The following is a 22976-nucleotide window of genomic DNA, read 5'->3' on the forward strand; positions in this document are numbered from 1 at the left end:
GGTCCCACTAAATTACAATCATATGTATTTTGAGATTGACCAATAGTAAAATATGGCATTGCACATCAAATTACCATATGCTCCCAATTTTCAACCCACCCACACCTTAAGAACCACAATGGAAATAAGCTTTTCAACTTTCTTGTGTTATCCTTGATTTTTAGATCATAACTTTTCCTGCTTGAACTTCCTCTGGTATTTTATGATGATTATCAAATAAATTCAATCAATTAATCAATTATTTAATCAATCATAAATAAAAGTTTTACACAGTAAAATTTCCAAATTTGTTTAATTGAATTAAATTAATTTGCGATTTTATTAATGTCTCTGTTTTGTATTGCCTTAGTTATATTAACTATTCTAACAGAACGACTTTCAAGAAATTATGTCTCGTAAGGTAGATCTTGACAGACACATTTCAGACACAAAGGCAGTTAAACCTTTTAGCATCCTCTCAATATTATATGAATCAGAATAATTATGCTCAAACACTCAAATGACTTTATATCTTCACATGTTTTGAATAATTACTCATCATAAAAATGCATAATGGTGAAAGGCTTTTTCAGAGTTGTCAGATTATTTATTTATTTCCACCTTGGAGAATTTTTTTTAGAACCAGTTTTTATCACACTTTGTTTTTTGATCTTCCTTCTGTTTGATGTTAACAGTTATATGATATCCAAGTTTTACTTAAACATCGGTTTTTTTTAAACAGATTCACAGATTATGAATTTTGAAGTCCTAAGACCATTGGTGAATTTAAAACAGAGCTGACGCAGAAGTGTGGGGAGGCAAAGAATGTATCTGTAGCCCAAACCGTATGATTTGACTTCCACTATCTCAGCATTTTTTGTGAAAGTTGAGTCCATTCTGCCTGCACAGTGTGCCATCAAACCCAGCTGCTGTAAGGAAAATACAACAAGCAGCTATGGAGCTCAGTTTAGTTTCTCACAAAGCAAACGATATGCACCATGCAAGCTCTTTCACAATATGTCCATGCACTACAGCTATAGCAACTTCATCGGCAATATTCTCCCTTTTCTTTGATAAAATTTATTTGATAAACTACATGATTCAAAAATAAATAAATAAACGTGTCATCTGATGTACAAACGATCCCACTGACTCTAATTCTATCACTGCTTCCCTTTGAGTTAGACATACTGAAATAACATCTTAACACCTCAGTGGCAGAGCATGGGGTTTACTTGGTCCGATACGACATGTTTTATGGATTTGAGAGGAAGAACATCCTGTTATCCAAATCAGTGAGCATACTTATTAGTGGGATCACTCAATAGCACTTTCTGATAAATATTCTTCAGATGTCTGCAACCTTTTATAATGTCATAATACAATCATTTTTGGCATCAAAATAAATCATTTTTAAGCTTCGTTCTCTAGTGACTGAGGGTTACACTTCACAATAACAACTTTTCAGAGTGTTGCCCAACTGCCAGCCACCAGCCAAAGGGTCAGTTACTGACATAAGCTAGCCAACTACTTTTATCTGGAAGTTGGTACAATAGATAAAAAAAACAACAACAAAAAAAAAAACACTTGACATCCATCGGCTGTATATCGGCACACGTGTGTATTTCCTATGCATAAAGTGACTGTAAAGTGACTACTGTATTGCACACATTAAGAACTGTCTTTAATGCATTTAATACACCATTTTAAAAAATCATCATAATAAATAATCAAAATAATCATTTTGGTAAAAGTGCATGATTACGGCTTACTGGTTAAAAACAAAATTGCATTTTATGTCATGTATCTGTCAATGCCAATTTCACTCTTCATACTTCAAAAAGTATTGCACAATTGATCATTCCTAGATGTATAGATACAAGACACACAGATGAGATTAATATAAAAGTTAGTATTGAACAAGAAATGAAACAATGCTAATTTGCTGTGCTATAAAACATTTTAATGTTTTATGTAGTTTAATGCATTCTGCAATGCAGTGGCAGAGGCATTTGCTAAATAAACAATGGCAGACAAAAATGCAACTGCCTAAGTTGACAGTTTGTGTGCAACCACCCAGTATCATTGAATTAGCTGGAAGTCTATTTAAAGGATTCCTAAAAGGTATATCAAAGACATCCAGTCGTGTTCTGTTTCATTTGATAGTAAGCACCAGTTCTCAAGCCTTTCCAGAGACTCACTGAAAGTTCACCACTTTCCCAGCTGGGGTTTGAATATTTCATTTGACTTATGTGCTATAATGACTGAGCTAGAGTTTACTTTTATGTTATTCACAATGTCTCTTTTTCTAGGCTGATATAATAATTTATGAAGTATTACTTTTTTGATGGCCACAGTGCAAGGAGTGAGATCACTGCTACACAAATCTTCCATTTATAGCTGAGTCATTCATTATTCACTGGCTGCCAAGTGTAAATCCTCTAAAACCACACATGCCTGAGAACCCTTTCATGATGCATACTTGAGATTCAAATTTCAAATGACATTACATGAGATGTGAGCACATCAATTTTATCTATGGCATTTAAATAAATCATTAATGTGTAGTCCTTGGATGTGATTGTGTACACTGCAGTACAAAAAGCACTCCGCAGATTCAGCAGGACAAACACTGACATTGAGTGAATGGGCTTTTAACACACCATCTGTCGGCTGAAAACACTTTCAGTTGAAAAAATTCACAAAAAATAGCCATTAAAACAGAAAAGCCAATCCAGAAATGTTTTCCGCAAGTGAATACCCACAGGGGACCTCCAACCAACAGGTGGCACTGCAGAGGAGGGAGTGCAGGTTTTACCTCTGCTGCTGGGACTCCCTCTGGTGGGCGACAGTGCAGCACGATCATGCCCTTTATTGGCACTTCTTTTCCCTGGGGGTCCTGCTCAAAGTTCTTCCGCAGGTCTGTTAGTGGAGATAAGAAACTGTCACGTCAGGCAATTTTATTCTGCCCTTTCTCTCACCATCAGCCTCCACAAACATCAGCACTAGCTGTGAAATCCCGAGCAGCAAGGTTCGTAATTCTTTCCTTTGCTCAAACATTGACTAGTGTTTTAGCACCACAGTTAGCAGACCATCTCCAGTTTTATTGGGCTGAAGTGGCTTTAGTTACGATGACAAAATGTCTGATAATTATTTCCATTAAATAATTGTTAGTAGAGGCTGCCTTCTACGGGGCCACTGTCTTCAGTTTTATATCTTAGACATTCTGAAACCATACAGTATAGATACCAATATTGTTACTGTTATTATTATGGGAACACAATATAGTCAGAAATAACAGTGTTGAATGATATCTGCAGGAGCAGTAAAAATACCTTTTGAAAACAATTTCTTCAGTGCAATTCAAATAAAAAAAAAAAAAATGAGAACATGAATTTAAAATTTAAATACTTCAATCACATTCCATGATAATATATTAATATATTCATTAACACTGATTACTTATAAAACACCTCAACAGTATGCAGTCTGAGTAATTACCGCATTTTAAATTTTCTTTCAGATTATGTTTGAAATTGTATCATATGTGTGTATCTATATTAATTAATGCATTTTGTGAAATGAAAGCGAATGTCTATAATTTTATTGAATAAAATTGTATCTATACGAAACGAAATAGTCTAAAACAGTACTCACATGCAATGCGGACAGTGGCCTTGCGGCTTTTTGAGGTGCCAAGATGACTCCAGGCCACACAGAGACACCAGTAGTCCTCGGGGCCATGGAAGTCCTCCACCTGTTGCCGAGATACATTGATCATCACCTCCCGGACCTTCAAGCCTGCAGACCAGAAGCATTAATCATTACACTGCATTATCCACACTAAGGATTCCTAGAATCATCCAAAAAGGGCTGATGAGATCAAACAAAATTAACAAATTCCGTTAAGTACTTGAAAATAAATATTTGTTCCTTTTTAGCCCACTCCATTAAAATACAAAGTATACCAAGCGAAAGATCATGGCTAATTATTCAACTGACCATTTAGTGTGAACAACGTCATAACAGAAGAGTATACATCGTTAAAAAAAATTACCATGAGTAAATTTACCACATAAAAGTTAAACATTCAGAGAGCTGTTATCTGGAGACAAATGGTGCTAGCAAGCCTACAAACATTTTTTTAGTGTATATGCTTATGGCATTCCTCTCAAAAGCTTGTGGACTACCTGGTGAGCATATACAGTAGTGATTGTAAGAAATTGTGTTTGCTAAAAAATCAAAACATAGTTCATCTGAATACACAATACACAGGCACAGTAAACTAATTAGAACTCCGGTTGTCTGTCTATACTTTTCAAAAACTGAGTTTTAGTTTGGAAACCCAATATGTGGGAAAAGATGCAATAAAAGGAAATCTCAACTAATGAGTGGAAATAACACCCCGTAAAAATGAATACACGATTCATGTGGTACAGAGGAGAGCCTTCATCTCACCAGTGAAAGGTATGAGCACAAATTGTCAGACTCAGACAGTATACTGAATAGAATATGGTGGGCAATGTTGTTACCTCATCTGTCATCCCTATTTGTTTACAGGCTTAGCAGCAGTGACAGGCCTTAAAAAAATAAACCTGTTCATTTGCCTCCTCCCTCTCTCTTTCATGTAGCTAGGCAAGACTCTCAAAAAAAAAATTGGCATGCAAAAAGCCCAGTTACAAAAAGCAGGAAAAGAGACTGTAAAACCCTGGAAGCAAAAGGGCTAAGGCTAACGAGCCAAATAGAAATCTGAGGGCCTTATCCGTTGTCAGGCTATAGCACTGCCTGTGCACTTAGAATGAGAAAGCACCATGAGGACTGTGCATGCATACACTCGCACTGATTTCCAATCCATGGACAACTGGATGTTTGCGTTGTGCCCCACATGTATTATTCTTTGACGGGCATGCAGCAAAATGGTATTAGATGCACTTTTCAGGGATTAGTGATTAGAGAAGGTACACATGAATTGCTGAGCTGTACTACACTAGAATACAAGCAAAACCAACAAATGATGCCTGACAGCCATGAATATTTGAAACCCTGCTTTGTATACAAATGTGGCATGCCATCGTAAATAAACGCATCAATAAATCAGGCAGCCAGCCTGTTGGGCTGAGTGGTTACCTTATCAATACAACTGCTTTTATTGTGGGAATTGTGTAACTTTCCTGCATCTTTCAAAAGGCTTGATTTCCGCACTGTGCCTCACTCGAGCTTGCTCGGCCTGTTTCATTTTGTTCACCAGCAAAAACAGCAGCCTGTCTCTTATGGGGTATTGGCCACGCTTGCCAACCTGAGACTGTAGGTGGATGGCTTTGCACTGCAGGCCAGCAGTGAGCCTAATGCACATTACAGGACTCTCTCTCCCCCACTGAGGTCTGCAGGAGGGACAGGGAGAGAGGCCACTGTAATAAAACCGATTTCTGATCCACATTTTTTTTCTGCAGGTTCTCGCACTATCCACATGGCATTCTGCCGTTGCTGGTGCATTGGCACTCTGTGGTGGCACAGAACACTGTGCCTGACAATGCAACGCACAAAGAAGGGGAAAGATCTATGGCCTAAAGGGGCATGTCGCTATAACAGTCATAGAAGGAAGACTGAAATGGCTAATTAGAAAGTGTGGCAACAACTGCAGTGTGTGGAGTTATGGACATAGCCTATACACCCCATTATTTTTGGCCTGTATGTACCAGTAGTGGTTTTTAAGTTTGAAGTAGTGGAAATAGCGGAGAAATATCACCTTTAGAGTAGCTTCATGTGCTCACCATAGGAACAGGTCACATATTTGTGTGCATATATTAAAACTTGCATGACAGGAATTTATTTATTTATTTATTTATTTATTTATTTATTTATTTCCCTCTGCTATATTGTGTTGCCTTGAGAAGTGAGGTTTTAGCAATTACTGTACAGAATTCTTGTAGGAATTCTGTAATTACACATAATTCCTACAAAATCATGACTTGGCCCAATTTGAAGATGTACTTTCTTACTTGCTCAAGCTTGCAATCAAAATGACTGTACTTATCCAGTGCAGTGCATGAACATCATTCAAATGAATGGAAATGTTCAGAATATTAAAACGTTCTTTTTTTTTTTTTGTCTGATAGCAAGTTTCAAGTCAATCTAAAGGTTTGTCCTCATCCTGAAGCTCAACCCCTTACATTTTTACTTTCAGCTCAGTAAAGTCAAGAAGAGTTTAAGGCTGGTTTAAACCATAGTCAGCCACTTTCTCATCATAACGCAACAGCCTTTAAGAGCAGAGTAGTGCTAGTGCATTGCTGCCACATTGAATTAAGCCCTCATTTTCTGGGCTTCAGCTCCATGTGTTGCGGTACTCATGCATACTGAAATGAAATTATATGGTGAGGACCATAAAAGGCTCTGTGATTAAGCAAGCTTTTCCAAAATTAACAAATTCAAGCTGTTCAACATATTCATTCAAAATGCATTTGAAAATAAGTACACATATTCCATCCACTTCATGGTTACATGGCTGTAGTGTATGTTTTTATTCATCATTTTCATTAATTCATAAATTTTTCTTGGGGCAGGGCTCAGACACAAAAGCCAAAATAATCACCAGCCTCTGGTAGGAATTATAACAATACACAGAGACATTTGTGGACTCCGACTTCCAGACCATGGGACTGACCCTCTGCTGAGTCACATTCACAATTAACCTTTCTGGTAAACCAAGGCATAATTAAGTGTCTGTCTTTTGACCCTGCAATGAGCTCACTGCTTGATCTATTAGGCCCCAGTTTGGGCAGGAATTTAATATGATTAAACATTAAACGTGGTAGTAAAAATGATCTTTCAACAGACATCGCTGTGCATCCCAATCCACATCTTATCTGATCACTGATCACTAAGACAGAGCCTGCCACCATCCACAAAACAAACCAATCTGGTTTATTTCCCTCCAACAACTGTTTTGAGGAACAAGTATCTTCATACTTTTCCTCCAATATCAGCACAAGGGATATTGACTGGAACCCCGTTGCACTTGAGCCTGAACATTTCCTCAAGTCATGCAAATGTAAAACAAACCATATATATATACAGAAAAGCATGCAGTTGTATGCTTCTTTCCCTGGGATGAAGTACTCCACACTTTTTAATATTTTAAATTGAAAATCTAAAAATAGTTCAACATTTTTACTGTGGAATATTATAGCGGTGCATTGCTGCCACTATAATTATAATGAGAAGCGTAACTTGTTAAAATGAGATCATTTTCTCGTTATACCAACATACTTGCTTATGTATGCCAATAACTTGGAGAATGGCTTATGTTCATGACTTGTGTGCAAGTGTTACTGTAAGTTGAGACATGGTGAGATTCTGCTATCCTTCATCACCTTAGATGGTATTGTGATAAGCATACATACACTAAGAAGAATTCTACAATGTAGAGAAGAAAGAATTGGTCTGACCCTCTGAGTTATTGGCCTTTGCTGAACCAATCTGTGTATAATTTTTGATAGGCTATGTATATTAATAGCAGTATCTATCATAATTTATATTTCAGTGTGAGAATACAGTATATATCTGCAATCCCAGGAGAGGGTGTTCTAGGGCTGTACAATATAACCTGGAGATGTCAATAAAGTGCACCTTTTGATAAGTGATCAACACATCACCCTCTCTTAAAAACATTACATTTTATCACTATAACAAGATTAGGAATTTCCTCATTTCCAAATTTTTTCTGTCAGTTCTGTGTAGCATGGTGCCATGTGTAATCACTGTACATATTGAACTGGATTTACACACAGACTCCAGACAGTCAGAAAGTATTTTACTCAATTTAATGAGGTGTAAACCGAAGAGGAAATAAAATGGTGAAAATACAAAATACAATATCCTAGCACAATAACAAATCTTCATGTCTAAGCTGAGAACATATGGATTGCTAAATGACTCAGCAGCTGTGTCCATCAAGGCCAAGTAAAGGCACAGCATACTCCTCGGCTGATTACCAATACTATCTGTAGCATCTGTAGTCTTGGATACTTAACACATCAACAACAGGCTATTGTAAGACCACTTTTAACAGCCATTAATAAGGTACACTCGAAAACACAAGTATATTACACACCAAGCAAATTCATTACCAAGTAAATTCATAGGGGCAGAGGCTGGAACTTTTCTGCTTTTCAACATAGCTACCCCTAAAATCCCAGATATCTCAGTAAGTGAGTGGAGGATGGCTGTTAAACTTTGTAAAACAGGACATACCCTTTGTCCTGTGTCCTGCAGCCACAATACCTTTGCTTATATCACACGCATTCAGTGTCTGCTCTAAGAAGTGATCACATTCAGGAAAATGTTACATTTACTTAAGAACGCAGTGAGTTCAAACAATGTCTTGTAGACTGTGTCTAGATTGAAAATTGTGGAATGGGAAATGCACAATAATAAAATTCTACAGATTTGGCACAACTCATGTTTGGAAAGAAAATAATTAATTCATGCAGGTAATCAACCCAGAAAAATGCCATTGATATTTCTATATATATAGTCGTATATGTTATTTTAGGATATCAGCCCAAACCTAGTGTTCATATCTATGCATTTAGTGTTAAGAATCTGGACATATTGAAACCAGGTCTTTTACCTGTTGCATCCATGTACTCTTGGGACATGTGCTGGTTCTGGTGGACCCACTCCCCATTACACTTGAAGAAGATTTGCAGGGCAGGTGCAGCCCTACAGTGAAGCTTGATGGGATTGCTCTTGATGATGTAGGCATCTTCAGGCTCCTGCAGGAAGTGAGGGAGTGTACCAGGAACTGAAGGCTGTGAGTCTGGCAATGTCTCGCTGCTGACTCCTGCAAATCCCAGAGCAAAGCACGTCATCAGAAATGTCAAAGATCATATATCAAACTGCAGACACTTAATAATAAACTTAAAATAAAATTCTCAATTACCAATCTAATCAAAACATTTGGAGAACAAAATAAAAATGCGTACTATCCGTAATCCATATGAAAACACATTACATCAACACTAAATGATGAGCTCCACTGAATGCCTTCCTTTGTCTAAAAACAGGATTGTACATTTGATTAAATAATGATTTCTTATCAAAGGCAGTGATGCAAATAAACCAGTGAATGGCAAACAAAATAGTTTGGACCCGTGTTTTCTATATTGTAGTCTACTTCAAATGGTGGACTCAAAACAACACCCAGAACAGCCATAGGAAAGCAGCAGCTCATCTGCTCTGAAGCATTTGCCTGGAATACTGTATGTATACACAAAGGTACAAATCTTGTATTTGGGGTGTCATTAGCTGGGCCTCTGGTACAGTATAATATTGAAGGGGACATAGTGAAAGAATACTTAAGTATGTGAAATGAATACACAAGCAAGTTTTGTTGCTGTTGCACGGAATAACCAAAAAAAGAAAGAAAAAAAAAACTTATTGTAGGGTACAATGTGCCAAATCATTTTAGCAACAGGATAATGTGATTTTGTTCTTTAAAAATCTGTATTTTTCATTTTCAGCAGAGGATTGCTCTATATGGATATGAGGTGAAAGTTATTTTTTTGATGGAAAAATATAAAGGTTGCACTCTCTTCATTTCTGGGTTTCATGTGGGAATAAAACCTCATATCCACCGAGATTCTCTGTAAACAATGTGGTACTGCAAAGCCCCCGAACACTGGTGTGTCTAACAAATGGAATCTGATTGTATGTGCTAAAATGTAGTCAGCTTAGACTGGCCCTTCAGAACAGAGAAAGCAGGAGAAAAAAATGAACCCACACAAGATGCTGCTGAGTACATAATATTATTTGATTAGAATTGTCCAATAGATTCTCCAAAGACATTAACTTTAGCTGCTGTATGAGAGAGTTTGCCTTCCCAAGCAAAAAATATTTACATGTTAAAAATAACATGGTGTGAATACGAGACTATTATCCATTCACACACCTGTAGCTCTATTGACCATTGTCTACTATTTAACACATGTCTAATACTATAGAATGACATCGGATTGATGGTATGTTTCATTTATGTTCAAACTGTTTCCATTTCCTGGGATTGGTTATGTGTCATTGTGTTTTATTCTTGGGAGAGTCACTGGGAAAATTTTCCAACACACAACCTGGGTTTCTCTCTCTCTCTCTCTCTCTCTCTCCCTCTCTCACACACACACTGACACACACACACAGACATATCATTTATTTAATTGCTCATTTATTTATTTCATTATCAGATTATTTATTTTAGTAATTATTTATTAATTTAATTATCAATTTATTTCATTGTTTATTTCATTGTCAGTTAATTTATTTAATTTTGTCACATTCGGTTTCCCATTAATTTGTGGTTCTCTCACACATTGGAGACCTGTGACTTGACCTGTTCACTTATAAATTTAATCTCCCAGGGGCCTTACATATGAATTAAACACAGCCACACCTAGGACAGTGCCCTTGTAAACCAAAAAAAAATAAAGACTTTAAGGAAAGGCATTGATAATCTGTTGTCTTTTTATTTTGGGATGGGGGCTGTAAAAAAATATGTCTTTAACACCTCCAGGAAATGCACCATCTGTTAGCAAGGGGGAGACTCGACAGAGATGACTCTGTACATGGCTCTACCTGTCAGACAACATGGTGCATGGTGGTGAGCAATGAGCAATTAGTCTTTATGGTAATAACGTATGGGTGAATATATCTCCTGTTTATGTGGAAACGAGAACTCTGTGGATCACGTTGTGACTGATTGTTCCTTCCACACATCGATTAGATAAGCCCTCTTGCATCTCAATGGCACGTACTGCCTGAATTTATCATGTGTCCGCTCTTTATGTGGATCTTTCACATGACACTTGAGTGAATCCGCTGTAGTTTACAAAAAAAAATCACAAAAAAACACACATTTTCCTTTACATTTCGAATGCTTTACAGAGGATTTAATGCACCACTTCCCCGATAGAATCAGACAAATGGCATAGATGAAGCCCATGATAAATGCCTTGGGAGTATGGGAGGGTCTGTTCATTTGGAGAGGTTACATTTTAAACAACACATGAGCGAGGAGCTCTAATAGCATGCTGAGTGCTAATTGCCAGCTGTTTGGGGAAGTACGTGATGTAGTAAATGCAAGCCCTTAAATTTGTTCGGATTCTGCCATTTAAAAGATGAAAGGGCTTGGCTGATAATTAAGAAAATTTATTTAAGTGTTTCTCTAATGGAGGCCAAAACAAGACAATGAATATAGCATGTTAAATGTCTATGAAATATACTGAACCATTTATTAAGCACAGTCCTGCTGTAGCAGGGTAGCAATACTGCCATGACTTTCTGAAATGACACTTGACAGATCTTTAATTTCCCTACAACTGATGTCTCAGCAGTGTTTCCCTCCCTTGTTATAGTAACATGGCTTCACTTGTGCAATGGGGCCCAGCACTGTAGCTTTATGTATTTACATACTGAGAAATTAAATTGAATGAAATTGATACTGTCTTCCCCCAGTGATTTAGCATGACTGTCCATGGAAGCAGACTTTGAACCCCAACCCACCCCTCAGTTAACACACTCAACAACTGCTCTGCTCCTGGTAGTTCCCGCAACAATAAGCTAAAAAGAAGAAAGTTTATCTTAGCTCCACCTCTTTGGAGCTTGAACACACTTTATGTATTCACAGTGACCTGGCTTTATTGCCAAACATAATTCATGGCAGTTATACTGTTCGACCGAGTTGTAAAATAATCAACCATCAGTAATGAGCATGAGAATAAATGGGGGAAAAAACATCAGTTGCTGCTCTTAATAACAAACAGTAAGAAAAAACCACTGGCTCAAGTTCCACAATTTTCAGTACACACTTTTTTCTTGTCTTTTTTCAGTCTTAATGAGCTTTTATGTCTAGTTTGATTGAATCCAAAACAGTTTAAGTCCTCTTTATTGAATCGCATATTGCCTTAAACTGGTTAAGTGCATGAGGATTTAGCTGAATGTCTGTCTAGAGGTTTCCTACCATTTTTCAAGCAAGTACAACACTGGGCTTTGTCAATTGCCACAATAAAGACAGGGGTTGCATAAAAATGCATGCACTGTTCCCTGTGTATCTCAGGAAATAAACATTGTGCTTTCGACAGAAAATTCTGAGCACTGAAAGGAAAAGCGCCATACCTGACAGAACTTTGCTTTGTCTGGGATCAGTACATGGAGCTGCTCACCCAGAAGTGCCTTCATTAAAACGGTCAACTTTGATGAGAGCAGCAATTAACTCTTTGACATAACATTAACATTTCCACATGGTCACACAGAAGGGAAATAACGAAGCAGATTTCTGGAACAGAGGCTCTAATGGAAAGCTTAACAAGGTCAGGGAGATGCAGGAGCCCAGCAGAAGGCTGGCCATCAGGCTTGGTTTTAGGTATAAAAATGAGTGGCATATTAATTAACAACACACGTCAATCCAAGGAGACAGGACAAAGCAAGTTTCAAATTCCATGTGTAATAATCAGTTAAATGCATAATATACGGGTAATTGACCAAGCTACACTAGTTCAGGAAAAATGACAATATTCAAAATACAGCCTACATGTTGTGTTATAATGGAATAAAATGTATGTGTTCAGGCATTAAATATATAGATAAATAAATAAAATAAATAGAATAAAACACTCCAGTATGCAATTTCAAAATTGAAATTATGACTCACAAAACTCTATTTTTTGTACTTGTCTATTTTTAAAATCTTGTTATACCTTATACTTTACTGCAGCATTTCACAATAATAAATTTTTAAATAATATTTTAAAGAAATTTTTTACTGTGTCTAACAAATTTGCATTGTTAGACACCTTGTTTATTTTTAACACTAGAGAAGTATTGACTACAAGCAGCTGGCAGTGGTAACAACCTGACACCTCTTTGTGCTGTGTGCTCCCTGTGGCTCCTCTGAAATCACTGGGCTAAACAAAGAAAAAACAACTTTGCTAAAAGATTCCAACAGTTGGGTCAGAGTTAAAATTCAATTCACTCCACACTAAACAGCAATAATCAGTCCTTTGCATGCTGTGTGTGCACTTACGACAGTCAGAGGTAATGGGTAATTGGAAAACGGTGACACTCCACACTTCGTAAACTCCACTCTGGGGAGCGGCCTTCAGAATAGGTTCTTGTAAATATGAGTCTCAGAGTGGATGACAAGCACTGCGGTAGTAAGTCACTCATTTCCTCATCAGGTGGTTAGTAGATGGTTAGATGGTTAGGACAGTGGAAAATCAGCAGCCCTCAATTTACAATAGGAACTGAGCAGATGCAGTGAAACCGCCAAACCTTTCATGCCTTTCTAGCTAGACACCTAAACCAGGGCAAAGAACATGCCTTCCTGTCATGGCTCTTGACAGGAACTCACGTATTCTCTTTGAATGAGATACATATGCTTGCATGGCCAAAGCACACTGTAAGACACTTTCTGTCTCCTAGGCAATGGGAATAATAGAGTAAAAAGTACTCAAAGTACGGCTCCTGCACTTTGTCTGAAAACAGTACCTGCTCTATTAGTGCAGCTCAATTTGGAAAACAACCTGCCTGTAGCGGAGGCTGAATCTCCTTGTTCCTCATTGTTTGGCAGTTTGCCACCCCCAACTCCCGCTTACTGTAGGAGTTCTGATTCTTCAGCCACCTGCAATCAAAGGAAAAGCAATCCAACAGAAGTGGGTTACCTGGATGTCAACCTGACAAAGCAACTTTGAGCCACTTCCCTTCACAGACCATAGCCTCACTCACTAAACTACAGCATAGTAACATTTCACTGCCACTTTTTACCCACAATCACATACACGTTTAATTTTCCCCCACTCAGGCCTGCTGGGGTGCCGTCAAGGATTCTATATATAAAAAGCTACAGTATGTGTGCCATTGCTCGTCACAAATCCAGATCAGCTGCAGCTTACATCTACTGATCCCAGAATATCTGCCTTTACTGATTGACTTATTGAATATTCTCCACATCTGAAGAATGTTCAATAACATTCTGTATCTGTCAGAAGGACATGCAAGAGATAGTTTTCAAAATGGGTGAGAGGCTTAGTTCAGAATTGTCCACTAGGTGAACATCTTTTCAGTACTGAAGGACCCATCATTCATCCCAAACACCCCTCAGAGAGCAATAGATGAAAAGGGAAGGTGGTGTTTAGTATGATGAGACTCTTCATCCTGACTGATCACTCTGAGACAAGGCCCTGCTCACATCACCAGCTTCCTAATCTACTCCTCTCCAAACTGATGTATTCCCCTTGTTTGTGAGTTTTCATTAGGAGTGCCATCACCTCTTATCAGTAACATTAGTCCACGGATTGGCTCCTGCGATTGAACAGAGAACTTTGCTCCACTCTCTCACCACCACAAACAGATATTTCCCCTACTTTTCTCAAAGAACACAGCAATCAGTCCACCAAGAGAGATGGCACAGAGAGTCTGCAGTTGTGCAGAGAAAAGCATGACCTCCTATCTACCTTCCACATCCAAGAAAATAATTACTAAAATGACTTTGAATGCCCTTGTAAAGTGACCTAGGAGGCCAGTATATGGCACCACACCAGAAAGCTAAATGCAAAATGTAAGTCTCCTGATGAATAAACCAACAGCTTAGATGAAGAATCCCACAAAAGACATGAAAACCATTATCCTTTGGGTAAATTTAATTTCCCAGCAGTTGAAAAATACTGAGAGAAATGACAGATGTGATTGTGAACATACTGTTGAAAGTGATATATTTACTATAAAGCTTTGAGCCTTCAATCATGGCTTCAAATATGTAGGACATTGTGTACATAGTAAATAGTCAGTCAGTCCAGGGGACAACAGGTTAAATGTCTTGTTTCATGAATTAAAGATTACAAGGTGCATATGATCCTGCATTCAATATAGGTATCTTTCTGTTTCATTATGCAGAATGTATCTACTGATAGCATGATAATGCCAGTATATTTTACTTTCAAATTATTACTAAAGCAGAACAATGGAACACACTTGCCTCTAAATACTTTTATGCTAATGAACTGCTGATCTTATGAACTGAAAATGCTTATTCTTATCAAAAACATCTTCAAATTTAAATGAAGAGCTTGGACATACAAAACTGACCACATTTTCACAGTGCATTCTATTAAGTATACTGCCTTATTTACAAGTTCCACAGACTTCCCTTGAAGCCCTCGGTGCTTACACATAGCACACCTCATCAGTATAAGCTCCATTAACCATTTCAGTGTTTTTATAACTTAATTATTGCTAACTTATTCAATCCACAATAACCACACTCAGAGGAAATAAAAAAGCAAATATGTTTTCTTGTGGTGTAACAGAAAGAAAAACCACCCACAAGCATAACAGTAGTTGCAAGGGCATGTGTGAATTGATTTTCTGAACATTGACCTTTATGGGCTCCTGCCAATAATACTCTGTAACATAGCCTGCACCAGATCTTGGCTGGTTTTTAGCAAAACTAGTTAGGAGTGAAAAACACAAATAAGCATGAGCCATGCCTTTGTGATACATTGGGACTGCTGCTGAGAACATCAGGAAGATGGAGCATGATGATGTCTCCATTTTGGTAAGGTACTGTGACCCAAAGCCCACCAGATTGTGGAGGCATCATTGACATAGAAGTGTGTTTGAATAGAACTCGTTCCCAGGAAGTAATCACAACAAAGCCCAGCACTTCCATGTCGAAAATGTCATTCACTAAGTAGATGTTTGTCTGTTCCCTTGCTCCCTCATTTAATTCGTTTTCTTAACTGGATTCATTTGCATTATAAATGATTAATAACACAATAACTTGGAAACTAACAAGCTTGCTAAACAGCTGAAAAAGTCTGTGCACCCCTGCTCTACACCAACAATACAGGTATTTTGTACTCTAATTGCAATCTAAAAATAAAGTAAAATAAATAAATAAAAGTGCATCTGCACTGCTTCAATGCTGATGTTATTCAATTAATATAAGCAAATTAGCCTATATTCACAATGCTATCAGATATAGCCTGTTGTCCTCCATTAGGCTATAGATGAGCCATTTTATTTATTTATTTATTTATTTTGCATTGCAAAATTGTGCATATTTTATTGACATTATTTAAAATTGTGAATGCAATATTTGTTCTGTACATTGACACTTGGAGAATATTTATGGTAAAGATCTGCAATGAGCAGACATTGTCATTTATATAACCCCGAAACACCAATTTTCAAACAACATTTATCTACAAACAACATTTTATGTAAAGATGAAGCGAAATGATTAAATTGTTCAGGTATACTGCTTTAATTAGTTATACAGTGTATACCACACTCAAACACTATACACCCATTTATTGATATTACTTTAAAAGCAACAACTGAAGCAAAACCAATGGCATAGGCTATGTCAAGCCTCAACTTCCTTTGTGCAGTGACTGGTGATGTAAAATGTTGTTGTTCAAGGGAATGACAGCAATTTTCCTCAGCAGAAAGGTAAACAGTCTTTATAGTAACAGTGATGCACAATGTGCACATGATCAATTGTCAACAATTCACTATTTTAGATATATTAAAATATGTAAATTAATAAAGTAAATATAAACACAAGCAAATTGTTCTTGTTTTATTCTAGTTAAGTTATTTATTCTTGAGTGCTGAATAATGTCCTTTTTAGTCCATCTTTGGCTAAACTGGTACACTCAGATGAGCTTAAATGGACTGCATTTATATAGCGCTTTTATCCAATGCGCTTTACAATTGATGCCTCTCATTTGCCAGAGCAGTTAGGGGTTAGGTGTCTTGCTCAAGGACACTTCGACACGCCCAGGCCGGGGTTTGAACCGGCAACCCTCCGACTGCCAGACAATTGCTCTTACCTCCTGAGCCATGTCGCCCCATTCATTACTTCCAATCACACAACTGCTTCATTTATATAAAACGTTTAGATTTCGGCCAAATTAATTTTCCTTCACATCAATTATTGCCAGTAGTTACGTAGGCCTAGTTACACCGTCGGCATATTGTTTTCAAGCGTCAAATTACGTCAGTGCCGCTGCTTCTCCCTGATTTGACACTTCTGGACAAGAAACCTGCGCTATTTCCGGTTGGAAACCGAGTTGTTAATGTAGCGTCTGCCTTTTCAATATACAAAAAAGTCAGTGGTTCACTGAGGCACCACATTATAAAAACAACAGTAGCAATAAAAAATAAATATAAACACGGATATTGGTCCATTAAAGGAATGCCAGGGAGTTCAATTTTATACTGGCATACTCTGGTCAAGGATAGCACCTGATTAATCAATGCCAGTTCATTGAATGGCTTGGCAAAACATCTCTTTCCTAAATCATTTTCAGAGAACAAAATTTTTCATTTACCCCTCTTTTTTCTCTATCTGCCATTCTGGTGCTCAGATGCTTAACTCAGTACCTTTTCCCCCTGTGTGTGAAAATAACCTGCAGTGGCTCAGCAATACTGAAGTAAATTAAATACTCAAAGAGGGAGGCCTTGTGGTTGTGGCTGATTTATTTACAAAGTGTGTGATTGGGTGATATTGAATGCCTGGGGTAAAATTCTGAGGAAATGGCCTATATGCCGCAGGTGAGGCTGACTAGGATAACTCTTATTTCATTCTGTCCTGCAGAGAGCTAGGACAGCTTGAAGATATTCAAATGGATGTCTTAGCAGGAGCAACCCAAACAGTCAGCCACATCAGCAGCTATTCCTTAAGGAAGGATTCATTGAATCACATCATTATGCAGGGATATACTAAAAGCTTGTGTGCACATATGAGAACTTTGGACATCTCCCAGGCAAATAAAATTGTAATTTTCAAATGAACTTGATTATTCTTTAATGTACTGTATGGTTAATTTAACCTTCACATACAGCTACTTCAAACGTAATGCATTTTTAGCTGATGCATTTTCCTGGAATTGCACAGTAATAAGGAAATGGACTATATCATTTTCTCATGCCTCATAAAACTGAACTGAAAAAGATTTAGCTCTGCTGTCGATAAGAACATCACTGTGGAGAAATAAAAAGCCAAACTGCAATGCTGGTGCAAGCCTTTAAGCAATTTCAGAAGTACAGCTCAATAATCAATCTAAAATACAACATTACATTTTGAAGAAGACTGACATTTTGTAGTAAAACAACCTGTTTAGTTACCACAATGTTAAAACTGACGACCAGTTAAATTACGGGTAGAAGTGGTGCTCACAGAATTTTCTTTCTGCCAGAAAATGCACTATTATTTATGCGGAATTGAATATATATTGACTATCATAACGTGTGGAAGGCTGGGGCTTGTAATGTTTGCATCTACATGTAAAACAACTTCTATGAACTAGCACTTTCTGATTTCATATCAGCAGTCAAAATCAGCTTTTCTAAGGTTCTGTTAAATATGGCTATTTGAAAAATTTACTTTAACCAATATGTTTTGATTCATTTACCTAATGACTACCACTGAAAACAAGATATAACTGTCAAGCCAAGTGAACATGTCTTTTCCTACCTTGTCTTTCAGGTGGAAGAAAATTTAAACTTTTCTGTCCGTACAAAATCAACTAATAAATAAATAAATAAATAAATAAATAAATAAAAGCTTTACCCTTCATAAATGCAACACACCTCAAACTCATCAACCTCCAGGCACCAACTGATGAGCACCAAAGTACAGCCCACTTTACTGGTACATCTGCTGCCAGCCGTGCTTGTGAAGCAGGAGAAGATTAAAACTCGTTAAGGAAGGTTTGGAGAGAGGCGCACTTATCCTCGGCTCAACTCTGGCAGCCTCTCCCATTTGCTTCCTCTGGGTTCAGTCTTGACCTAAACACTCAAGGCTATCTCTGTACTAATGGCTGACATGTACAAATGTAGTCTTCTCAATGAGTCACACAATAATAACACGTCTTTTCAATTGTTGAAGTGAAATGTGATCACACCCAACAATATGAGAGCTTGGGATCATCAGGGAAGAACGAGACCTTCCTTGAGAAACTCTGCATGTAACATGGGCCAATGAGACAGAAACGCCACACACAATTCAATGCCAAAGAAATTCCAGAGTACAACTTGTAGGAGGATGTGTGATTGTTATGTAAATTGACTGACCTCTTTCATCCGGGAGAGTCGAGAAGTCTTTTCTTATAAGCCGTATGCACAACAGTGCACATAACTCATACAGAGATACATAATATTTTATGGGCAATTCCACTGAGATAGATGTTGCCAATGACAAGCCCCATTGTGTCATTATAATTCATAATCATTACATATGCTTTCATCCCTAGATTTAAAGATATTGCTTTTGCCCCGAAAATACAACATGCTAAGAACATCTTTTCACATTACTATGGTCATGCTTTCCAGCAGAGAAAAATAATGAATAACATTGTTATGCTTCTCACATTGGGATGTTTAGAAGCAAAATTTTCCATTGTAATCTATAAGCCAGCTCAGGTTCACTACATATTATATGACAACTAGTAATCTCAGCATGCGTTGCAGGTGCCTGATCAGCCAGAGAGGGTCGCTGGTGTGTGATTAGGTACTGTTATCCTGCTCGAGTGAGATTCCATCATCCCTGGATAACTACAGCCAATCGTGTGTTGCCCTCTGGGGTTGCCTGCCCAATCAGCACTGGCAAAGTTTGGATTCAATACCAGACTGTGGGGCCCATCCGCCAGCACTGAAACTGCCTTAACAGGATGAGTCATCCAGCAGTCCCATTTTTTTAAAAACTTATTTTTTTGTCAGAAACAGTGGCATTGTATTTCTTCCTGAACTGGGCCTGATGTCAGGGCTCAAGCTGTCCGTGAGAACCAAAACACCCCATGTTCTTTTGTGGAGTTGTATAGTCTCTTTACCCTGGTGAGCTGTTAGTTTATGTGACAAGAATTTCACCTGACATTTAACAAGGGCCCCTTCACAAGTGATCGTATTTATCCCTACTTCAGGTAAATTCTGCCACAGTAACACCGGCTCTCCATAAAAGGCTTCAGACCACTTGGTGAGAGAAACACTGACAGCTGCATTTTATAACAATGTGGTACAATGTCTCCAGTCTTTTCTGTAATCTTGAAAAAAAGCTCTATTTGGAGCAAAGTGAACCAGGTTTGACTTCTTACAGCTTTGACTTTCTTTTTAACTCCACATTCCTTTTAAAAATGCTTTTGCAGCAATTTTGTATTTTATATAAACAAAAAGAACATCAGCGGATTGGATGGTAATAATCTTGTGATTTGTTTTATGGAGAATTCAGAAGATTTTTTTCAAGTCTATTGTTGCACAATATGTTACATTTGTTCTTCTGAAGCCGCTGCAATCCCTTTGTTTGAAAATTAAGACATCTTGCCTGCCTCCCAATAAGACACAGGAAAAGAGTGGCCTACAGTCAGCAGTTTGGTTTTGAAGACTTATCCAGGACTGCCAAGAGAATGTCAGAATAAGCTGCATATGCTGATCAGGATGCTGATGTAAATTAGGATATTGCTAAAGGGGAGTTATACATTGTTGTTATATCACCAGCCAAGTTTGTGCTTCATTAAATAAGTATTGGAAACTCCAGTGATATTCTGGTGTTTGGTTGGCATGGTTTGGGTTAAAATTTATACAGTGGCTTGATGGTAATTATCATTTTATTTCATGGCTGTCCAGCATTTCTCATTCATGAAATGCATGTTATGGTCACAGAATAGTTATAAGTCCCTGAAGTGTGGCTAATGTGTACATTTACTGGTGCAGTGTCAGGAAATATTGTGATTTTACCACTTGAAATAGAAATCCCATCTGTACTAGAGTGTAATTTGAGATAAGCAGTCAATAATTATTGGTTATCAGCACAACCCCAATATTGTTGGGGTTATAATACATTGGAGAAGGGAAGTTAGACAGGCATATTATGCACTGATAAAATACTAGTAAATAATGTGTTCACAGTAATTGGGGCATTATTTAATATTAGTTAATCGAAAAGTGTTATCCATCTACCCATCCATTGTCTAAACCCGCTTATTTCTCGTCAGGGTCACGGGAGGGGCTGGAGCCTATCCCAGCATGCATTGGGTGAGAGGAAGGAACAAACAGTCCGACAGGCCATCACCGGGGGCACACACCATTCACTCACACGCTCATTCCAAGGGGCAATTTAGACTCTCTAATTAACCAAACCATACATCATTAACATATTTGTTCATGTAATAAGTCATTTGCTCATGTAACTAAGGCTTTAGTTAATGTTAGTTGACGGAACCACCACTGCTTTAAAGTATGCAAACTGCAGCATTACAAAAGGAAAGGAAATCTGTTACTTCCTCATTGCAATACTGCAAAGGAGCACTGAGCTTTATTTCTTCAAACGCACAGAAAGGAAATGTACTTTAAGGATTACTCTTTCATCTTTTGAACCAGCATTAACCTCATGGAACTAATTGGAGAGCTCAGCAGTACCTGGTATTAGATTGTTCCCATCTGCAGTAAAACCAGTGCACTGAGATGCAAGATACATCCCACTGTACCACTAGCTGCACATTCCCATTGTACAAGTACTGTAGTAACAAATAACACATTTCCACTTGAGTCTTCAAAGGGGACTTTTAACAAAATGCTACAAGGGTAAACATTGATCCATTGGGTAGGTTTAGTCAACATGTATTTTCAAAAATTGCTCTGCACTCCCTATTTCAAATAATCCTACCTCTGTGTGTCCATGATTTCATTCTCTTTGCAGAGTCATAAGTCTGCATTGACAGCCTGCAGGGAACTAATTATAAACTTCCCCTGTCCACTTTACAGCTCTTATCTCAACACGGTGAAAGAGAAACAGTGGTCAGCGACTATACAGAAAATAATAAGGGATAATATCACATCTCTCTCAAGACAGCGGTCTTCTCCGTTCAAAATGGTTTGACATTCAGGCAGTTTGATGTTGTTCTGAAAATAACATTTTTTTAAACATGATAATTTCCCTCTGCTACGTTTACATCATTTCCCTGTGATAGATTATTTTCATTATTTATCCTTGAAAAATAAATGCAAATTATACAATAAATAAAAAAGGGATTTAAGATATAACCATTGAGAAACTGCTCAGATTGAAATAAATGGATTCAATTTATCATGAACCAAACAGATTTACACAATATTATCAAACACAGAGGACATTTCTCTGCCTGCTCACAAATTAATATATTTACAGCAGATACATCAGTCTAAATGACAGGGAAAATAACATGTTTAATTTAAAAAGTAGCAAACTTGTAAAATGCCCCCTTATCTAATGCAGTGCACACCACCCCTTCAAATGCTTCTTTCCCTTTGCCTTTGATTGTTTCCTTAACTATAGCTACATTTGTTAAAGCTTTGATTGCTATTATCTGAATATATGTTATGGTATAATTTTATTCCAATCCTTCTCCCACTTCTTCCCTTGCACACCCAGTCTATAAAATCTATTTCTGTAACTCTCATATTTTTATATAAAATACTGATCACACTAAAAGTTATGAGGTAAAAGATGAAATGGAAACGAGACAATAAGTAACATTTAATCACCATTAATAATAGAGCATCACGTGCTAGTGAGATAAATCAAACTGTGTTGAGTAATCAAAGCCTTCTTCCTAAAGCAAATCAGCCAATAGAATTTCTACTAGCTGCGTTTTTAAAATAATACATCGCTCATCCACAGTTTTCACATATTAGATTATATATTGTTGTCTTTTAAAGTACAGAAATGTAGCTATGACACATTCACAATGTCATAGAAGCCCCAAATGGTATAAGCATGACATTAGCATTATCACAGACATATTAAAGGCTTAGCAACTCGTTTGCACTGTAGAACTGGGGGTCACATTCTGCAGGGACAGGCAGTATAAACTAAAAAAATAAACATAGTGCATATCAGATTTTTAAAGTTATGCTGCAGTGGCAGAGACTGACACAGTGCAGTAAACAACTCGGAGAAATTCTCTACACTTTCT

The 22976-nt window shown here is 37.5% G+C and overlaps 1 protein-coding gene across 3 annotated transcripts in view; it reads right to left on the reverse strand.

Annotated features, from left to right (window-relative positions):
- LOC135239476 (netrin receptor UNC5D-like) overlaps window positions 1–22976 on the reverse strand; it is a 106279-nt gene that overhangs the window by 37780 nt on the left and 45523 nt on the right. For all 3 annotated transcript variants that reach the window (XM_064308150.1, XM_064308151.1, XM_064308149.1), the window contains exons 2-4: window positions 8609–8821; window positions 3637–3780; window positions 2798–2901 (exon numbers count right to left, since the gene is read on the reverse strand). In XM_064308150.1, coding sequence (XP_064164220.1) covers window positions 2798–2901; window positions 3637–3780; window positions 8609–8821 — 461 coding nt within the window. The remainder of the gene's footprint in view (window positions 1–2797; window positions 2902–3636; window positions 3781–8608; window positions 8822–22976) is intronic.

This window comes from Anguilla rostrata, chromosome 14, assembly GCF_018555375.3.
Source record: "Anguilla rostrata isolate EN2019 chromosome 14, ASM1855537v3, whole genome shotgun sequence".
Taxonomy (NCBI): Eukaryota; Metazoa; Chordata; class Actinopteri; order Anguilliformes; family Anguillidae; genus Anguilla; species Anguilla rostrata.